The sequence below is a fragment of the Triturus cristatus genome, chromosome 10 (assembly GCF_964204655.1).
Source record: "Triturus cristatus chromosome 10, aTriCri1.1, whole genome shotgun sequence".
Classification (NCBI taxonomy): Eukaryota; Metazoa; Chordata; class Amphibia; order Caudata; family Salamandridae; genus Triturus; species Triturus cristatus.
The window spans coordinates 1,241,738,759-1,241,759,466 of NC_140593.1; the positions used below are offsets into that span (position 1 = coordinate 1,241,738,759).

At 48.3% G+C, this 20,708-nt stretch overlaps 1 protein-coding gene across 4 annotated transcripts in view; it reads left to right on the top strand.

Annotated features, from left to right (window-relative positions):
• The window catches only part of CCDC22 (CCC complex scaffolding subunit CCDC22), a 92,055-nt gene extending 75,788 nt beyond the window's left edge, over positions 1-16,267 (top strand). For all 4 annotated transcript variants that reach the window (XM_085629891.1, XM_085629894.1, XM_085629890.1 and 1 more), the window contains 3 exons: positions 12,167-12,226; positions 12,941-13,015; positions 15,275-16,267. In XM_085629891.1, coding sequence (XP_085486017.1) covers positions 12,167-12,226; positions 12,941-13,015; positions 15,275-15,388 — 249 coding nt within the window. In that variant the 3' untranslated portion in view covers positions 15,389-16,267. The remainder of the gene's footprint in view (positions 1-12,166; positions 12,227-12,940; positions 13,016-15,274) is intronic.
• The last annotated feature ends 4,441 nt before the right edge of the window (positions 16,268-20,708 follow it).

A 20,708-nucleotide genomic window follows, 5' to 3' on the forward strand; every position in this document is an offset into this window, starting at 1 on the left:
GGATATGCTCAGCAGACACAGCCACCAAACGCACGAGTGGGAGCTACATCCATCAGTACTCCAACCGTACTTCCAGCAGTGGGGTCATCCAGAGATAGACCTATTCGCCACAAGGGAAAACGCAAAATGCCAAAGCTTTGCCGCCAGGTTTCCGCATCCACAGTCGCAGGGCAATGCGATATGGATGAACTGGTCAGGCAGATTTGCGTACGCTTTTCCCCCAGCGCCATTAATAGCGCTACTGGCACGCAAACTGAGGCAACACTCAATGACACTCATCCTGGTTGCTCCAACGTGGGCACGCCAGCCATGGTACACCACGTTACTAGAACTGTCCGTGGTGCCGCCTCAAAGACTGCGGCTAACACCCAAACTTTTAACACAGAACCATGGCGAAATTCAGCACCCAGATCCGCAACAGCTGAACCTGGCGATCTGGCTCCTGAAGTCTTAGAGTTCGGCTACCTGAACCTGCCTCCAGAATGTATGAATATTATCAAGGAGGCCAGGAGACCCACGACCAGAGCTTGCTATGCGGCTAAATGGAAAAGGTTTGTCATTTACTGTAAAAACAATGACATTAATCCGCTGGATGCATCCATTCAAAACATCATCTGTTACCTGTTACACTTATACCGATGCAATCTGGCGTACAACTCCATCCGTATACATCTGACCGCAATAGCGGCCTATCTTCAGAACAGGCAGCACCTCTCTTTATTCAGAGTGCCTGCCATCAAAGCCTTCTTAGAGGGACTCAAAAGAGTGATTCCTCCAACTCACCCACCGGCACCGGTGTGGAACCTGAATGTGGTCCTCACCAGATTGATGGGTTCACCTTTTGAACCTCTACATTCATGTGAGATTCAATTCCTCACCTGGAAAGTAGCCTTCTTAGTGGCAATCACTTCGTTGAGAAGAGTTAGTGAACTCCAGGCACTAACCATTCAAGAGCCATTCATACAGGTTCACGCAAACAGGGTTGTACTACGTACTAACCCCACATTCATGCCTAAAGTGATATCGCAGTTCCACATGAATCAAACTATGGCACTGCCTGTTTTCTTTCCAAATCCAGAAAATGTCGCGGAGCGAATGCTCCATACACTAGATGTAAAGAGGGCCCTCATGTACTATAAAGACAGAACACAGGATTTTAGGAAAACAAAACAACTGTTCGTTGCCTTTTCTCCACAACACAAGGGCAACGCCATTTCCAAAGCAGGGATAGCCAAATGGATCGTTAAATGTATTCAAATTTGCTATGAAAAAGCTAAACGCACATTAACGATTCCCCCACGAGCCCACTCAACACGAAAGTTAGGGGCGTCCATGGCTTTCCTAGGGAATATTCCTTTAGAGGAAATATGTAGAGCAGCCACATGGTCCACTATACATACATTTACAAAACACTACTGTGTAGATGTACACTCAAAACAGCAGGCAGCTGTAGGACAGGCTGTTCTCAAGACCCTTTTCCAGACTGCTGCAGCTGGCACGGGCAGCCGCCGCTAATAGAGGGACTGCTATATAATCTATGCACAGATATGAATTCAGCAGCCCACATGCCTCGAACTGAATATGCTACTTACCAGTATGCATCTGTTCTTGGCATGTAGGGCTGCTGACATTCATATCGCCCACCCTCCTTCCCGGCGCCTGTAGCGGCTGCAGCACTCAGAATTACTGTATAGCATGGTCATCACTTACTGTATCTACTCCATCATTGCCACAATGGCGAAAAACAATCTGAGGATGGCGAGGATGCCCATGCGCACTGTGGTCCAGGGGAGGAGCCACCTATCTCAGGATACTTCGAAGACTCTTCCAGGACAACAACGTACAAACATCCGGACCCAACACTAGGCGGCGATCTATGCACAGATATGAATGTCAGCAGCCCTACATGCCAAGAACAGATGCATACTGGTAAGTAGCATATTCAATTCTCTTCACACATTTATGGATCATAACATTTCCAATATTAATGTAAATCCATGAAGTGCATTTCTGCAAAGAAAGTCTGTTTTGGTAAGCACCAATATTTCCCAGGAAAAAATATAAACCATCAAATAGAAAGGTCTGGAACCTTTCATACTAGAATACCTAGAACCTTAAGAATGAGGAAAGCAAGTGGTCATCCCAACTCCGGACACGAGATGCCAGAAGGAAGCACATCATGTGATTGTACACCGTAACAAGATGCAAACCATGATTAGGGGTAAGTAACTTCCATAGTTCCGCGTTGCTAACATAAGACTGCCTGTTCGATTTGGAGAAGAGGAGGAATTCTGATAGTGGCATCGAGCACGTTGTGGGTTTCCAGTCGATGTAATGGAGCGTCATTAAACTTTCTGCAGATTTGGATCATTGTAGGTTAACGAGCTCAAGTTCTTCCCTGACGTCAGACTGTGAACCTTTGGTAATCCGTGTAATACCGTACATGATCCCTCAAACAACATTCAGACCTGTACGGTCTATGCACCCTATCGTATGCCACAGTCGTCCGTGTAATACCGTACATGGTCCCTCAAACAACATTCAGACCTGGACGGTCTATGCACCCTATCGTATGACACATGCTCTAGTCGATGAGGAGGAGAGACGCAGCGCTCCACTTCCTCTCATAAGCTCAGCTGCTGAGATTGTATTTGGTGAATGGGTGGGACTCCTCTAGGCTCTTAGGTCGAAGCCTACCAGACCGCGCACCTGTCTGCTTTGCTAAAGACATCTTTGGGACATTCAGAACGCTGACCTAGGAATGCACCAGCCCAAAAGTTGACTCCAAATAAAAAAAAAACGTAAAATATATGACCAAATAAAAAAACACTAAATAAATTAAGCAGGCCCAACATTAAAATAATAACTTTGTATAACTTTAAAACAATACAGCTCAACTAATTAATTGAATCTGTTAAAGAACAATATAAAAGATTTTTTTTTTAAATATTCTTACCTTCTATGTTCTGTCCTACAATATTTTTGACATCACAATAATTGTGACAGTGTTTGTGTCTCACAATGTTTGTGAAACAAGTTTTTGGCAGGATACCAAAGGCGCTGCTGCATTATCTGTTACAGAAGTAACCACACAAAGTGTTGGATGGAATGCTTGCATTTATCTCAGCCACTGGCAGATATTTGGGGCCGCATCCCAGTCCAGTGACATTTCGCCCACCCTGCCACCTCAGGTTGGATCCAGCCTTGTGCACCTCTGTCTCGACCCGGCTTCAATGGGAACAGTCCAGCCCGAAATGCCAGGCAGGGCCTTCCTGAACTGAAACACACGCAACCCAGGCCCCCTAGCAGTGCTCGCCAGTCGAGTACAGCTTGGTTCCAGTGGCACAGTGATCACAGGACCCACATCTAGGCATACTTGTTCCACTTAGTGCATCACACTGACTTATACAAAAAAATTGATGGCTGAAATGCTCGAATGAATCTCAGCTACTGGTACTTACTTGGAACGAATACCAGTCAATCTTTATTTTACATGTCGCGCCTCCTCAGTTTGGACCCAGCCAGCAGAGGGGGTTGGCATTCCAACGCCCCTTCTCTTTTTTCAACCCAGTCAGCTTACAGTCAGAACTTTAATGCAGTGCCTAGGGATCTTGGCCTCCTGCATCGCGATAGTACCACTTGCTCAGCTCCTTGTACGAATGTTGCTGGAATGACTTTCTGCTCAGTGATCCCAAGAGGAGAGTCACTGGGAAGATCTGGTGTTGGTAATGGCCATTGACGATCGTTCTCTGCCATGGTAGAACAGTAGCAGCCTGTTTCAGGGGCGTGGCCAGTCTTTTTCTCTCAACCTGACCAGGTATCAGAGAACCCTTCACACCCTAGAAGTTAAGCATTCTCCTGTATTACATCGACAGGACCAAGCCCTTCCATAGGATCGATCAGTAGCATGTTTCCAAGGTCGGAATTGCCAAATGGATAGTCTGGTGCATCCAGAGCTGGTACTACAAAGCTCGTCAAGCCATACCTGCTCCCTCCTAGTGTGCACTTTACACACAGGAAAACTACAACCATGGCTTCCCTTTGTCATATTCCAATGGGTGACATGCCATGCAGCTATTTGGTCAACCCCACACACTTTCACTAAGCACTATTGTGTGGACATCTTAGCCCGCCAGCAGACTATGGTGGGCCGGACCGCTCAAAGGACTTTATTTGAAACCTCTGTATCACCCACATGCTAGCCACCACTTGGAGGGGAATTGTTTTACAGCCTATGCAGAGCATGTGCATCTACAGCAATACATGCTACAAAAGGAAAATGTCGTTCGTAGCGTGTAGTGCTGTAGATTCACCAGTGCCCTCTCTTCTCCCAGGAAGCTTGCGGCTGTACTTCCAGATCTCTTCTTTTATTATTTAACTTACTTTTACAATACACATGGCGCACCATAATGCGTTCACTCGCCACTACATGCTTAATCTCCCCTGCTGTGCAGAAATCAGTCTAACATGTAGTCAACGCCCATGCTCGTTGCCTGCTAAGGGTGGCGTCCCAGTGCATCCCGTGAGTCAAAATCCTTTCTTCGATGAAACAAAAGTTGCAAACGTCCAAGCCCAGCACTAGATGGCAGGAGTAGGCAGAGCATCTGATTCTGCAGCTCTACACACTATAAAGATACTTGCAGGGTAAGTAATAGTTCCTTTCCTTGTCCAGCATTGGTATTTTTTCTAGATGCATAAGTGACTCTCTCCGCCGTCTTCTGATGTTTTGTTAAATGCATAGAAGATCTGAATAGTTGAGACTCTGGGTGAAAGTGGAGCTCTCCAACTCCTTGGCTTGATTTCGGGTCGTATAAAGAGGTGTGTAGACTCTGTCTGGGTTCTCCAAAGCCGGTCCTGGAAGGCCGGATCGAAGCCAGATTTTTAAGATAACTACATGTTCGAGGCATATGAGCTGCAGATTACACACTGTGCATAGATCGCCATCTGGTGTTGGGCCCGGATTTTTGCAGTTTGTTTTTCCTCTTGGAAAGTCTTTGGAAGTCACGAGGTATGTGACTCCTCCTTTGGATCGTATTGCGCATGGGCTTCGGCTCCATCCTCAGATTTGTTTTTTTCCGCCATCGGGCTCGTATGTGATCTTCGCGCTCCGGTTCCGAACAATTTCCAGTTCTTCTATCGACGCGCAATCCTTACCAGAGCCGAGTAAACAACCAGCCATTCCGAAGCCGCACAGTTCAAGACAACGAACTGTTGCAGACTCCAAGACAAAAAATCCTACGGCCCGGTGTCTTCGGCGCCGTCGGGGCGGACACTCACTGAAGAACTATTTAGGCCTGATCCACTACAAAACACACTGGTCAAGGACCCTAAGACTGGACATTTGATGCTCAGCATCAAGAAGAGACCGCTGGACAAGCCTGCCCCAGCTCCACCTCCAAAGAGGAAAGACTTTGCTACCTCCCCTTTTAGAATACCTTCACCCCCCCCTCCTCCACCTCCTCCTTCTCCTCCCCCACCTCCTTCTCCTCCCCCACCTCCTTCTCCTCCCCCACCTCCTTCTCCTCCCCCACCTCATCATTCCCCCACCTCATCATTCCCCCACACCCTCTCCGGATGATGATGATGATGTCTATGATGACGATGTCTATGATGACACAGGGGACGAGCCCCATGACCAACATACAGGGGACCCCACTCCTACAGGCTCCCCAGACCCATGGGACAACTGTAACATTCCAGACATCCCTAATGTCCCGCAGGATGATCTCTACCCTTCGAGACCATCCCCACCAGAAGACTCAATGGGGTTTAACCAACTACTCCAGAGGGCTGCCCACTACCACGGTGTGGATCTCCATACCGACCCCGTGGAGGAGGAATTCCTCCTAGATACCTTCGACACAACACACAGGGCCACTTCCATCCTGCCCATGCTCAAAGGCGTTATCAAGCACGCGCCGGAGGTCTTTAAAGACCCGGTCAGAGCCAGGGTCATCAACCCTCGCATCGACAAAAAATATAAGGCCGCCCCTACAGACCCCACCTACATCAGAGGGCCAGCACCACTAGATTCCCTAGTAGTGTCCACTGCAAGAAAGCATGCAAACTCCCAGGCATCAGGCGAGGCACCACTGCCTGATAAGGAGTCCAAACTCTTGGACGCATCGGGCAAGCGCACTGCATCCCAGGCTGCCAACATATGGCGCATCGCAAACACACAAGCGCTTTTAACAAGATACGACAGGGCCCATTATGATGAACTAGAAGCCATAATGCAACACCTCCCTGACAAATACAAACATAGAGCCAATGAGCTAATCCAGGAGGGTAAAACCATCACCAACACCTCCATTCGCTGTGCCCTAGATGCAGCTGACACCGCCTCTAGGGCAATTAACACCAGCATCCTCCTCCGTCGCCATGACTGGCTATGGATTTCAGGTTTCAAACCAGAGGAGCAAGCTTCCATCCTGAACCACCCCTTAGACCAGGAACATCTGTTCGGACCAAAAGTTGATGAGGCCCTAGAAAAAATGAAGAAAGATACAGATACGGCTAAATCTATGGGAGCCTTACAATCGCACCCTCCCAGGCGCTCCTTTCGCTGCTCTTCCTTTCGAAGCACCTCCAGAGGCTACTCCTCTGACACCGCTTCTACTTCCTATAAAGCCCCTACCCAATCCACCTTTACAAGGGGTTACCAAAGAGGCGGCTACAGGGGCAACAATAATAAAGGCAGAGGCAAGACAAACACCTCCCGCTCGGCCTCCACCCCTGCCCAATGACTTCCCTCCACTCCCCCCAGACCATCCCACTCCGGTCGGGGGAAGACTCCACAATTTCCTTCCTGTCTGGACTACCATCACCTCAGGGCAACGCAAATAATGTGGTCAGGCTACTGCCTCGAACTAACATCTTACCCCCCCCAACCCCCAAACATTCCACCCAAACAACGCCCAATGTCACAGGAACATTTAGCACTACTAAAGCAAGAGGTAATCTCACTCCTACAAAAGAGTGCGATAGAACGAGTTCCTACCCAACAACAAAATATGGGAGTTTACTCCCTGTATTTTCTCATACCCCCATACCAAAAAGGGACGAAACTCTAAGGCCCATCCTAGACCTCAGACCCCTAAATCACTATATACACTCAGACCATTTCCACATGACACACTCCAGCAGGTACTTCCACTGCTCTCCCAAAACGACTTCCTGGCCACCTTAGACCTCAAGGACGCCTATTTTCACATTCCAGTTCACAACGCTCACAGGAAGTTTCTCAGATTTGTAGTGGGCGGTCAACACTATCAATTCGAGGTGCTCCCCTTCGGAGTCACCACAGCTCCACAGGTGTTTACCATGTGCCTAGCAGTGGTGGCAGCACACTTGCGAAGGCAACACATTCATGTCTTCCCATACCTAGACGACTGGCTCATAAAAGTTAACTCACACAACCAGTGTGTACAACACACTCGCGCCACTATCCAACTACTTCACAAACTGGGCTTCACATTAAACCACACAAAGTCCCATCTGCAACCGTCCCACGTAAAACAATACCTCGGTGCCACCATAGACACCTCAAAAGCGCTAGCCTATCCCAGTCCTGCCAGGATAGCAAGCATTCAGGCTCTCAGTGCCAAATTTCAGCCGGAACGCTCTCTTCCAGCTAGAGGGTTCATGCAACTTATAGGAATGATGGCCTCTTGCATATTCATAGTACCTCACGCAAGACTACAGATGCGTCCTCTCCAAGAGTGCTTAGCGCGCCAATGGAACCAGGCCCAGGGTCAATTGACAGATCTGGTGTTGGTAGACGGTCGTACCCATCGCTTTCTGCAGTGGAGGAACACCACAAACCTTTCCAAAGGGCGACCGTTCCTGGAACCGGTTCCTCAGATAGTACTGACAGCAGACGCATCGCTCTCCGGCTGGGGAGCTCACCTACTACATCACACCATGCATGGCAGGTGGACACCTCAACAAAAGTTACTCCACATCAACCATCTGGAGTCACTAGCCATATTCTTAGCCCTAAAGGCTTTTCAAACGCATGTCTCAGGCAAGGCCGTCTTAGTCCACACCGACAACATGACAGCCATGTACTATATACAAAAACAAGGCGGCACACACTCTCCGCAGCTCTCTCAGCTAGCACAGAGCATATGGAGATGGGCCATACCCCAAAAAATATTTCTCCTAGCCCAACATGTCCCAGGAGTCCAAAACACTAAAGCAGATCTGCTGAGCAGACAAACACAACAGATCCACGAGTGGGAACTCCATCCACAAGTTCTTCAACCGTACTTTCAAATGTGGGGGCTTTCACAGATAGACACCTTCGCCACCCACGAAAACGCCAAATGCCCAAGCTTCGCCGCCAGATATCCACACCCATTGTCCAAAGGCAATGCGATATGGATGATCTGGTCAGGCAGACTTGCGTACGCTTTTCCGCCTCTCCCACTCATTCCATTAGTGGTAAGGAAGCTACAACAACACTCCCTCACACTAATCCTAGTAGCTCCAACTTGGGCCAGGCAACCATGGTACACCACACTGCCGGAACTATCTGTAGTGCCGCACCAAAAGTTACACCTCTCTCCAAGCCTCTTAAACCAGAACCATGGAGAGATCAGGCACCCGGACCCAGCTCAGCTCAACCTTGCGATCTGGCTCCTGAAATCCTAGAATTCGGTTACCTTAATCTTCCCCCTGACTGTATGAATGTCATTAAAGAAGCTAGACGACCTACCACTAGAGCTTGCTACGCAGCCAAGTGGAAACGTTTTGTGGTCTTTTGCCACAACAATAACTTCGATCCCCTAGATGTGTCCATTCAACACATCATAGGCTATTTACTCCACCTACAAAGGTGCAATCTAGCCTATACGTCCATTCGACTGCACCTCGCAGCCATAGCAGCTTACCTACAAAACAGGCAACATCTGTCACTCTTTCGAGTACCTGCCATAAAAGCCTTCATGGAAGGCCTCAAAAGAATAATTCCCCCCAGAGTGCCACCCTCACCTGTGTGGAACCTAAACATCGTTCTCACCAGACTAATGGGGCCTCCCTTTGAACCTCTACACAAATGTGAACTTCAATTCCTAACATGGAAAACTGCTTTTCTTGTAGCCATCACTTCCCTCAGAAGGGTCAGTGAGATCCAAGCACTCGCCATTCAAGAACCTTTTCTGCAAATGCACCATAACAAGGTTGTTCTCCGTACCAACCCAAAATTCCTCCCTAAAGTCATTTCTCCCTTTCACCTAAACCAATCTGTAGAACTACCAGTATTCTTCTCGCAACCACAGACCGTTGCAGAACGAGCTCTTCACACACTAGATATCAAACGAGCCTTACTCTACTACATCGAGAGAACACAACCTTTCCGTAAGACCAAACAACTATTCGTTTGTTTCTCACTACCACATAAAGGCAACCCCATCTCCATATCTGGGATAGCTAGATGGATTGTTGTGAGAAAGTGCCATCTTTCTTGCATGGTATGCCCCCACTTTTTGCTGAATTGCTGAATGTACTTTGACTGAGTATACCCTGGACTCCTGCCAATCAGGTGCCCAGGGCCTATGTTCCTTCCCTAAAAACACATACCCCAAATTGGCAAACCCTGGCCACATGTCAGCCCCTGGTAAATGGTACCCTAGGTACCCAGGGCCTTGTGACCAGGGGCCTCTAAGGGCTGCAGCACTCATTGTGCCCCTACAGTACCCAGGTTCATTCATGGGCTCTGTAAGTGCAGTGCTGCCCTTTAAGAGTACATGGTGCTGGGAGCTCGTCAAACACGAACTCCACAGCACCATAAAGGCAGCACTGAAGACTGAGAAGTTTGGTATCAAACTTCTCAGCACATTAAACCCACACTGATACCAGTGTGGGATTTAATGTACCAAGCACCCCAGAGGGCATCTTAGAGATGCCCCCTAAAACCTAACCTACAATCCACGTCTGTTCTGAGGCTGCCCAGGCTGCCACACAGCAGACAGGTTGCTGGACCCCTGGGTAGGAGAGCCCCTGCTCTCCTGGGCCTGCAACAATGCACATCCTGGGCGAGGTGCTAAATCTCCTCCCCCAGGATGGGCAGGGGGAAGCTTCAAAGGCATGCCGCCTCTGTGAGTTTCCCCAGGCCACTGAAACCCCCCACTCTGGCAGGAAGCTTGGCCGGAAACCCCAAATAAGGACAGGGGATGTGCCAGCCTGCCAACCCCACCCCTCAGGTGGGGGAGGCGAGGTGAAGCACATCCCCGGGCTCTCGCCATCTTGAAGATGGGAAGCCCTAGCCAATCAGGATTAGGCTACTGCCCCCCTCCCACAGGAGAGAGGCAGGATAGGGGGTGTACCCACCCCAGGACAAGGACCCATTGGTCCCTGCCCTTCACCTACCTGTAACGCCCCTAAATCTAGTATTTAGGGGCACCCTGAACCTTCCTTCCCCAGATTCCAGATTCTAAACTACAAAGAAGAGCAAGAAGACAGAAGACCTGCCCTGTAGCTGCGCAGAAGAGGAAGACACCAACTGCTTTGGCCCACGCCCTACCGGCCTGTCGACCCTCGAACCTGCCCCTGCTCCAACCTGGCATCTCTTGTGGCCAGCAACCTCACAAACCCCGGAGGACCTGGCTACCTCTTGGCTCTAAGCCCCTGGGACTCCCATGAGTAGAGGCTCTACTCAAGAACTTACTTCAAATCCCTGGCAGCAGCCCGGAACCGCGTACCCAGCACACTCTGCACCAGCCAAGCCTGGCCGGTGCCGGAGTGGACAAAGAACCCGAGGGCGACCCCACGACGACTGTGACCCAGAGTCCGGCACCCAAGGACCTCCCTCGACCCTCCTGAAGGAGCCTGCAGCCTCAGAACAAGGTGCCCCCCCCCCAACCGCGATCAACAGAGGGTTAGATTTCTCACAATTTTCAAATGCATTCAGATTTGCTACCACAAAGCAAAACTAACGCTATCTGTTCCCCCTAAAGCCCACTCTAGCTCAGCCACATGGTCTACACCGCACACTTTCACTAAACACTATTGTGTAGGTGTGCAAACTAAGCAACAAGCTAGTGTGGGCCAGGCTGTACTCAAAACATTATTTCAAACCACTGCAACGGATGCCGGTGGTTGCCGCTAGGAGCGAGTACTGCTATATAATCTATGCACAGTGTATAATCTGCAGCTCATATGCCTCGAACGGAATATGCTACTTACCAGTATGCATCTGTTCTTGGCATGTAGAGCTGCAGATCTACACACGCCCACCCGCCTCCCCGGCTACCTGTATCTGTTCCAGTTTATCTTATTTAGATAACACACACATGGGCATCTCTCCTGTTATTACTACGCTCCATCTTTCCCTGCTGGCGAAAAACAATCTGAGGATGGAGCCGAAGCCCATGCGCAATACGATCCAAAGGAGGAGTCACATACCTCGTGACTTCCAAAGACTTTCCAAGAGGAAAAACAAACTGCAAACATCCGGGCCCAACACCAGATGGCGGTCTATGCACAGTGTGTAGATCTGCAGCTCTACATGCCAAGAACAGATGCATACTGGTAAGTAGCATTTGCCTTATCTAAATCGGGATATGCTAAAAATCTAGCATGGATCCAGCCCTCCAGGACCGACTTTGGAGAACCCTGCTCTGTGCAGTCGGTGGCTGTTTGTGTATGTACACAGCTGTGTTAGCATTGATTAGCAGCCAGATGTCCTGGAATAATTGAAAAATGTCCAGAGCTAGAGAACTGTAGTTGGATGTAATTTTGTTTCATCTCCTACGGTTGACGCCCAAAGTTGGAGGAATAAATTCAACCCACAACCAAGTGACAAAATGGCCCAGCTATGTAAAATCCTTTGGAGTGTTCGCTAGTAGGTAGGAGTTTCTTATGGAAGCGGGTAATGGCAAGTGACATTTCCAGATTTGCAGGCTCATGCATGTGTATACCAGACTGACTGCTGGGCATCACAGTTGGTTCCTGTGAATGCGGGTGGGTGAGAGCGGTGACTGGCAGTGTTGGCTGGCAAAAAAGGCATACCTTGGAGTGCAGAAAAGTGGTCCAGCCTTGCAGCTGAATGTTGGCTGCTACTTGGGATTGCTGACTGGCGATTGGTTTTACGGCCGGTGGCTAGTTGATGCTTTGACTAGCAGCTGCTTTCATTGGGTGAACTCTACTGTCCCTGTTCCTTTAGGATGCCAAGCAGGATGAATCCGTGAGGAAAGCTTACAAGTACCTGGCGGCTCTGCACGAGGTGAGACAATTGTGTTGTTTTCTTTCATTTATGTATTGGATTTGGCCCTGACCGAGCCAGATGCTTGCCAATAATTAGTTCAGAAAAGAGGCACATGGATGTGCTTTTAACCTTTTCCTTGTGAGACAGTGTTCTGCAATAGTATGTAGAGCTGGGACAGAGAATTGCAGAAGGAGGTTACTGTGACCGGTTAGGATTGTGATATAGTTTTAACTTGTGATACTTTGGCCCTTCCACTGAATCCTGACTGCTTTTGTGCAGGGCTTCTGTTTGCTGCGTTTGTTTTCCCATTGCAGATGGATTAAAGAAATTGCTGCCTGTGTCACTTTCATACTGGTGTATGGGCTTACTCAAACCAATGCTTGTTTCCTCGCTCATGGGGGTGGGATTAGAAGTTGCTGTCAGTCTTTCATCACCTGTCTGCATTTCTTCTGTGTGGGTGGTTGCTATCTCTTTGTGCTCTGTGTCCTGGTGTCTGGGACAGCACACTGTGCCTCCAGTTGTACTATGCTCTCTCTCTTGTGCCATTTATCACCCTGTCTCAAACCTTCGTGTCCAGCACGGTCTTCTGTCTCTCGTGCATCAGCGTGCTCTCTTTCAGCTGCCCCAGCTGATTCCACTGTGCTCCAGTCTCATGACCATGTCTAGTGCCTGTCGCTGCGCTGTGTGTATCTTGACTCTTTGCACTGCGCTGACCTTCTCTGCTCCCCTCAGAACTGTCTCCAACTGATCGAAACCATTGAGGACACGGGAACCATCATGAGAGAAATACGTGACCTGGAGGAGCAGGTGAGTGACACTGCCTGTGCAAGCCAAGGGGAGTGACACTGCCTGTGCAAGCCAAGGGGAGTGACACTGCCTGTGCAAGCCAAGGGGATGGTAATGGCAGGGCTGGGGGGGGCAGGTGAGTGACACTGCCTGTGCAAGCCAAGGGGAGTGACACTGCCTGTGCAAGCCAAGGGGAGTGACACTGCCTGTGCAAGCCAAGGGGATGGTAATGGCAGGGCTGGGGGGGGCAGGTGAGTGACACTGCCTGTGCAAGCCAAGGGGATGGTAATGTGCACCAAGTATCTGTGTTCGCAGAGCATCCGTACAGAGAAATGACTCTATCTGTCCACAGACCGGGATGACTTTGTCTGAACAGTAGAAGCTGGTGTGGACCGTGTTTGCACGGATGAGCTTCTCAGTGAATTTGGATGAATTCCTTCTAGATGCTGTGACAATGGAAACAGGGCGCGTTCTCGTATTCCCTGGTGACACTTCCTCTCAACCAGACCTTCGTTTGCGACAGTAAGAACTGTGATGAACCTATCGGGCATCATAGCACAATGCTTCCACTTGTACCCCATGCCAAAACGTACACAAGGCTGTTATAACCGTGTGTGTGTGGCAGGCCATAGGTACATACAACATGTACAAGCATTTGCAATGCAATAGGTCGCACATTTACGTGAGTTCCGTAAATGCGACACCTTTTGCTTTACAAATGCTAGTTTGTAAAAACGCCCATGCGGCGCTTTAACTTCAATATTGGCCGCGCCCCTTTCTTTAGACGAGCCAGGTCTAAAGAAAGTGGCGTGGCCTCCATTAAACTAAAAACGCGGTATGGGGCGCTTTTCACAAAAAAAGCATTTTGTTGTCAAGTTGACAGACATATGCTTTTATTTGTAAAAACGCCCATGCCGCGCTTTCACTTTAATGGCGGCCACGCCACTTTTTTTTAGAAATAGCTCATCAAAGGCGCGGCTGACAAAGTGTAAGTGCGGCATGGGTCAATTTAAAAAAAATATATATGTATATATTTAAACGTGGTCGTGTTTGGCGCTGCAAGTAAAACAAAGACACGGCCTCCACTACCAGCGTGTCGTGCCGTGCTATGTAAAAAAATAAATAAAGCTGTTGCGAGAGAGCGTGTCCTGCCAGCAACAGCAGGCATACAAAAACCATTAAACAAAATAGTGTTCAGAGGCTGTAATTAACCCCTTCAGTGCCCATGACGAGATAGTCATGGACCCCGCCCGCTAATGCAACGCCCGGCACAGGGCGTGGAAAGGGCGGGGCACTGAAGGTTAAAGACTACTGAGCAACAACACACATAAAAGTCCAGACCTCATCGAGGTTACAAATGAAGACAAGGCGGTACTAGGGAGGGACTAACAAGCCTATTTACAAATCAGAAGCCAGCATTTACAAAGGACAATGACACAAGCCAATGAAAAATATGGGCAGAGAGTGAGCAGGGCTTCAAGTGCATGTTCCAATACAGCATGCCTCGCAGTGCAGTGCATGCGCTGCCCAGGCTCGAACTAAAAATGAGGCCGCAAAGACTTTTTAGATTCTTTTTTTAGATGGCGGAAATCTGCAGAGCCTCAATGTGGAATTCAGTGCATATACTTGTTGATATTTAAGGGAGGAAGGAAGATGAAGTCGGTCAGACAGTTAAACCCGTTATGTAGTGTGTTCTCTGCTACTTTCCATCAGCCACAGCTGAAGAAGTGAGGATTACGGTTTTACAGCGTACACAAAGCATGTAACGACAACACATGCTGCAAATGGAAGCCGTTCCAAACCTGTGGCACTCTTTTTGCAGCATGTACCATTCTACTTATACCTGTGACCATCCACCCTCCACTAAGACCTGTAATTCTATAGGGTGCCTTCATTATTTCACGTACAGGTCCACTAACGCCTCACCATGGAGTCAAACCTCATACTCGGACGAGTCTTCATTCTGGTGCGTGGTTGGTTTACTGAATCATACCACAGGTTGTGGCATAACTGAGCCTTAGAGAAAGACTTTCAAGTAAAACAATATTCCTTACCCAACACTAAATGGCAGGAGAGAGCACAGCATGTGACTCGACAACGCTACAAGCAGTGTTACAGGTAAGTAATATTTTCCAGCTTTGTATGGCACTCGGTGCTGTCAGTTGGTGATCAGTTTGTCCTATTCTGTTATGAGTGCAGTTTTAGCCACCAGAGCAAGACATCCTGTTAGAAGATTCTTGGCATCTCCCTCCCTGTTTACCTCTGTGTCTCCTTCCACAGATTGAGACCGAGACCACAAAGAAGACACTGAGTAATCTGGAGAAGATATTGGAAGATTATAGAGCCATCAAGCAAGAGAACGCCTCCCTGCTGAGCCGTGCTAAAGAGTCCTGAGCGAGAGTGCTGTGGCTGTAGCCCTTCGTCCCTGCTGCATCAATTCTCATTGGACAGGCTGGATTGGGCTGGACAGAAAGGGATGCCGTCTGGAGCCCCTGGACCCAGCACATGGCTTGAGCCGTCCACGCCTTCTGTCTGAACTATCCTTTTAGGGACCTGCATTTGATCGAGATGGCTCAGGGTTTCACATAGAAGGAACAGTGATGCTTGTATCCTGATGTTTCTGCCTGGCTGCCTTTTTGCAGTCTTCGTACGATTTGCCTCACATGGACGCACCCAGTCTATGTCCGATATTGCCACTGGCCTTCTCAGAAAGTACTGTGTTTTTTGCACATCGATTCCCATCCAGCATTTTCCACATTTCTATTTTTTCGCTGCTTTCTTTTTTATACAGGAATTGAAAGATTTATTTTCATCATGTAGTACATTATGTGTGGGGCAATCCTTGCTTCATCAAAATAGCCAAATTGCCCCATTGCACCCTCTCAGCGCCCCATACCCCCACCCCAGGCAGTGACATGTGCAGACCATTGAGAAATGCCAGATTTTTCACTCCCGGTGCAGTGGTACTGGAACGCTCCAGCAGGAGTCCATTCATATCGAAGGAGTTGCACGAGGCTCCTTCTCACCAATTCAGAGGCAGGTTCTGCGCCTAACAGAGTGTGGCCCTGACTCTTGCACATTGCCTGGCCTCTGGGGTTGCCTCTCACTGTTTCAGACTCTGCTTCTGCACACTTGTACCCTCTCAGACAGAGCACGTCTGCTTCTGGAATGGGCACAGGGTTCCACGATTGAACTAACTGTGGCGCACTCGAGTGCCAGATGTGATTGATTATATGATCTGCACAAATATTAAATCGAGATCTTGAAACCTGCTATAGTCTGTGTCCAGACTGGCTTGCTGTACTGTCTTCCCTCTCTCTGATGGTAAATGTGCACCTTAACCACATACTGTTCACTTTCAGTAGCTGTTTAAGTAATTTCCGGCTCCAGTAATTGGAACAGATAATGATCTTAAAATGATTCCCCAGGCTGGTGACAATGTAATGCATTCCTTGGGATTTCTGGTGGATAGGGTTGCTAGGCATTGAGGTGTTGCAAGCACGCCTTGCTCCTGCAGTGAGAATGCTTTTCCGTATGACTCACTGTACAACTGCACACCAGTCCAAGAAGTCTCGGTAGCAGGAAGATCAAGGATTCGTTTAGAAATATAAGTACCTTGTCCCATACTTTTCTCCGGAAGCCTTCACCCAGCGCCACTGACAGGTCTGCCCTCTTTCAACATTGGCATAGGATGCTACAGGGTTGGTTCTCTCTCAGGGGATATCTGTTGATAATCATAAGCACTGAAGAGCCCCGCTCATGTGCGGGGATTCCGGAGCACTTCAATCAAAGTCACATCAACGTCGCCTTACTTTGGAGCACTGAAGAGTCCCGCCCATGCACGGGGTCCCCGGAGCGGATCTTTCAAAGTCACATCTACTCTGCCTTACTTTGAAGCACTGAAGCGAACCACCCACATGCGGGGATCCCAGAGCAGTTCATTCAAAGTCACATCTACTCTGCCTTACTTTGAAGCACTGAAGAATCCCGCCCATGCGCGGGGGTCCCCGGAGCAGATCTTTCAAAGTCACATCTACTATGCCTTACTTTGAATCACTGAAGAGTCCCGCCCATGCCTGGGGTCCCCGGAGCGGATCTTTCAAAGTCACATCTACTTTGCCTTACTTTAACGCACTGAAGAGTCCCGCCCATGTGCGGGGTCCCGGAGCGGATCTTTCAAAGTCACATCTACTCTGCCTTACTTTGAATCACTGAAGAGTCCCGCCCATGCCTGGGGTCCCCGGAGCAGTTCATTCAAAGTCACATCTACTCGCCTTACTTTGGAGCATGAAGAGACCCACCCATGTGCGTGGTCCCGGAGCGGATCTTTCAAAGTCACATCTACTTCAACCTACTTAGGAGCACTGAAGGGTCCCGCCCATGCGGGGGGTCACTGGAGCAGTTCTTTCAAATTCACATCTACTTCGCCTTACTTCAGAAAAACCAGGAAACATATGTGACCGAAATGGTAAAAATGTTTGCAACCTTAAAAACTGGCTCTATTGCAACTCTTATTGAATTACTTTAAAATGAAGGAAAAAAGGGTCATACCCTTAAGTCACTTAAGTAAAATGTAAAGTGACCTTTTAAAAACGTCCTTCACAAATGCTTTTTACTCAGGTTTCATACGTCTTTATTTCGATCGTTATATCATAAAAGACAATTACATAAAAAGATATTAAGATCAATCAATCATACATACAAATTATTTAAAACACCATATTAGTGCATAACAATGCACAATTTAAGAAAGAATTAAACAGTATTTAAAGACGCAGTATAAAGTGAAGTAAAACCCAATGTTAAATTTGAGAAACCAAGATAATTAAGAGTGTCTGGCTCTAATAACCCAAGCCCACCCTAGATACTTTGCTACCCCAATTACAACCAATTCTGAGGTGTTAGTTCTTAGGGCCCACAATGCCTCTATGCATCCTCTGATGTTCGTCCGTTGGAAGATGGGCCTAATCCATTTGTTCCTTGGGGCATGATAAGCGGGACAAGCAAAGAAGAAGTTGCCTACACTCTCCTTTTGATCGTTACACCAGGGGCAGTACTCATTCGAACTACCAGCCCATTTTTGGGAAAAATACCTTACTGGCAAACAACCTACCCTAAACTGGTGGTAGAATTTTTTGTCCAGACTCTTGGTGATAACATCCCAGTAGTTCTCCAGAGAGGGATCTAATTTATACACCAGAAATCTGCCAGAAAGGGAAGCGCCATCGGAACACACAACAGATTGATGTCTAACTGATGCCCAATACAGTGACTTGAAGGCTTGCTTGGAAGGGAAAACAGAACTCCCCGGGGAATCCCACAGTTGGATAAGGCCCATTTCATCCAAGATTTTTTTTCACTTCACGGAACCAAGGAATGTTACTAGAACCCAGGATAGATCTTACTTCCGCAAGTTCAGTAGCAAAGAGGCTTAGATCCGGCGATATCCAAATCCGTCTCCATAGCGCAACCAACCGATATCGTGCCATCTCCTTGATAGACTTACAACCCATATCCAACAAAAGAGGTTTGATTGGGGTGGATTGGGGTAGTCCTACCAAATTACACAAAAATTTGTTTTGAACTGTTACCAAAGGGGATAGGTCCAAAAAAAACCACAAGTCGGCCCCATACAGTATAGCTGAGCTAATTTGTGCGTCATAGATCTTAAGTGCCGGTATTGCCCTTTTGGTAAGAGTCATTATTTGCTCCTGGATCAAACAGCCCGTGAGGCGTGCAAATTTTAAGCGAAAAACATCAACCTGGGGCTTCCAACGTAGCCGAGAGTCTAGAGTTACTCCTAAATAAGTCATAATCTCCATCTGTTCCAGACCCACACCGTTCATGCTTACACAACTCTTTATGGGGCGATTTTTTGTTAGAACCATAAATTTAGTCTTGCTCACATTAATTTGCAGATCGTTTAATTTACAAAAATCCTCAAATCTGTTTAAGGCCGTTTCGAGGCCCTTGCGCGTCTTTGATAGGATTAAAGTGTCATCTGCAAAGATGAGCAAGGGAAATTTAGTCCAACCCAGGGTTGGTGCATCAGTAGGAGTATCTGCAAAGAACTTCACCACCTGGTCAATAAACAGTAAAAAAATGGTAGGTGCTAAAACGCACCCCTGGCGGACACCCCGTGTTACGGGGAAACTATCCGTCACCTGCCCTTGACCTCCCCACCTCACCCTAGCAAAATTGCCCTCGTGTAATCTTACCAGGAGTTCAAGGAGTTCTTGTGGCATTCCTAAGGTGCCCAGAACAGCCCACAGTTTTGCCCTGGGCACCAGATCGAAGGCGGACTTTAGGTCCAGAAAGGCGGCGTAGATAGACCTGCCGCCCAACAGCACCACCTTCCAGTATATCAGAATAAATCTGAAAACCTGGTCAATGGTGCTGGTACCTGATCTAAAGCCAGCCTTCATCGGAGAAAGGATACTCTCCGACTCCATCCACCCCTGAACCCTGGCGAGAACCATCCTGGCAACAATTTTTTTGAGGGAGTCGATAAGACTGATGGGGCGGTAGTTTCCGGGAGCCGAGCGGTCCCCCTTTTTAAATATAGGAAGAATTTCCACCCCTTCCTGGACTCGGGGATCCTAGCCCCCTTAGCAATGGCATTTGCAAGCTGAGTAACATAGGGAACCCAAAGGTGGGGGTCAATTTTAAGTAAGTCTGCCGGAATACAATCTATCCCAGGGGCTTTTCCCGCTTGAACCGAACAAAGTGCAATCTTGGGGGGGGGGGGGGGGGGGCGGCAAAGGCGCACAGATCCCCGGGTCAACAAGAGGTTTATAATCTGGGTCCCTAAACTGGATTGAATAAAAGTCCACCCATGCTTCTACTGGTACGTGATTTGCAGGGGTTTGGGAGTCGGGATTTCTGCCCCATTTCACGACTTCCCAAAACTTAGTCTGGTTAGACGAAAGGCAAGCCTCAAGCAAATTTGTCCAGTGGGCTTCGTCCCACTCCCTCTTCGCCTCCCCCTGGACCTTATTATACCGTTGGCGAGCCATTTTAATATCGGTGGTCACCCTAGACTTGATGGCTTTTATTAGCCCACTGTGAGCTTCCCTGCATTTTTTATTATACCATTTCCTACTGGAACTGGGAGTTTTTAGTTTCCCTAGCTTAGGTGGTAAGGTAAGGAGGGCTATGAGTTTAATAAAACACTGCTCATGCAAATCACTAATCCGGTGGATAACACCCTCGTTCGGAGATGGGTTCGCTATGGCATTCAAGGTAGATGATACTTCCAATGATATGCCGTTAAGCAGGGTGGGGTCCTCCACAACCCTGCTCCATTTAACCCTTCTTCTATCATTGGTTAGGATAGCCTCGGCAGTAATGCACGAGGCTACAGGGGATCTAACAAATCCACCAGGGAGCTTTATACTTAAGGACAAGGGGTTATGATCACTCATGGGATGGTCAATGACAGCCATGTCTTCCAAGAGAGACCAATACTCTATTTTAACCAGAATGTTATCAATTCTACTTTGGCTAACCCCATTGTCAAATGTGGGTTTACCAGCCTTGTCAGATATCGTGCGACCATTAGCCGTTCTCCGAGCCCACTCCAAACACAGCCCTGCCCAATGCAGAGCCGCTTCTGTGGCCTTTTTGATATTATTTAATGACTGGGATGGTATATTCCACACAGCGTCCTCCTCAAACCCCAAATCCACATCATCGCTTACCAGGGGTTCGAAAG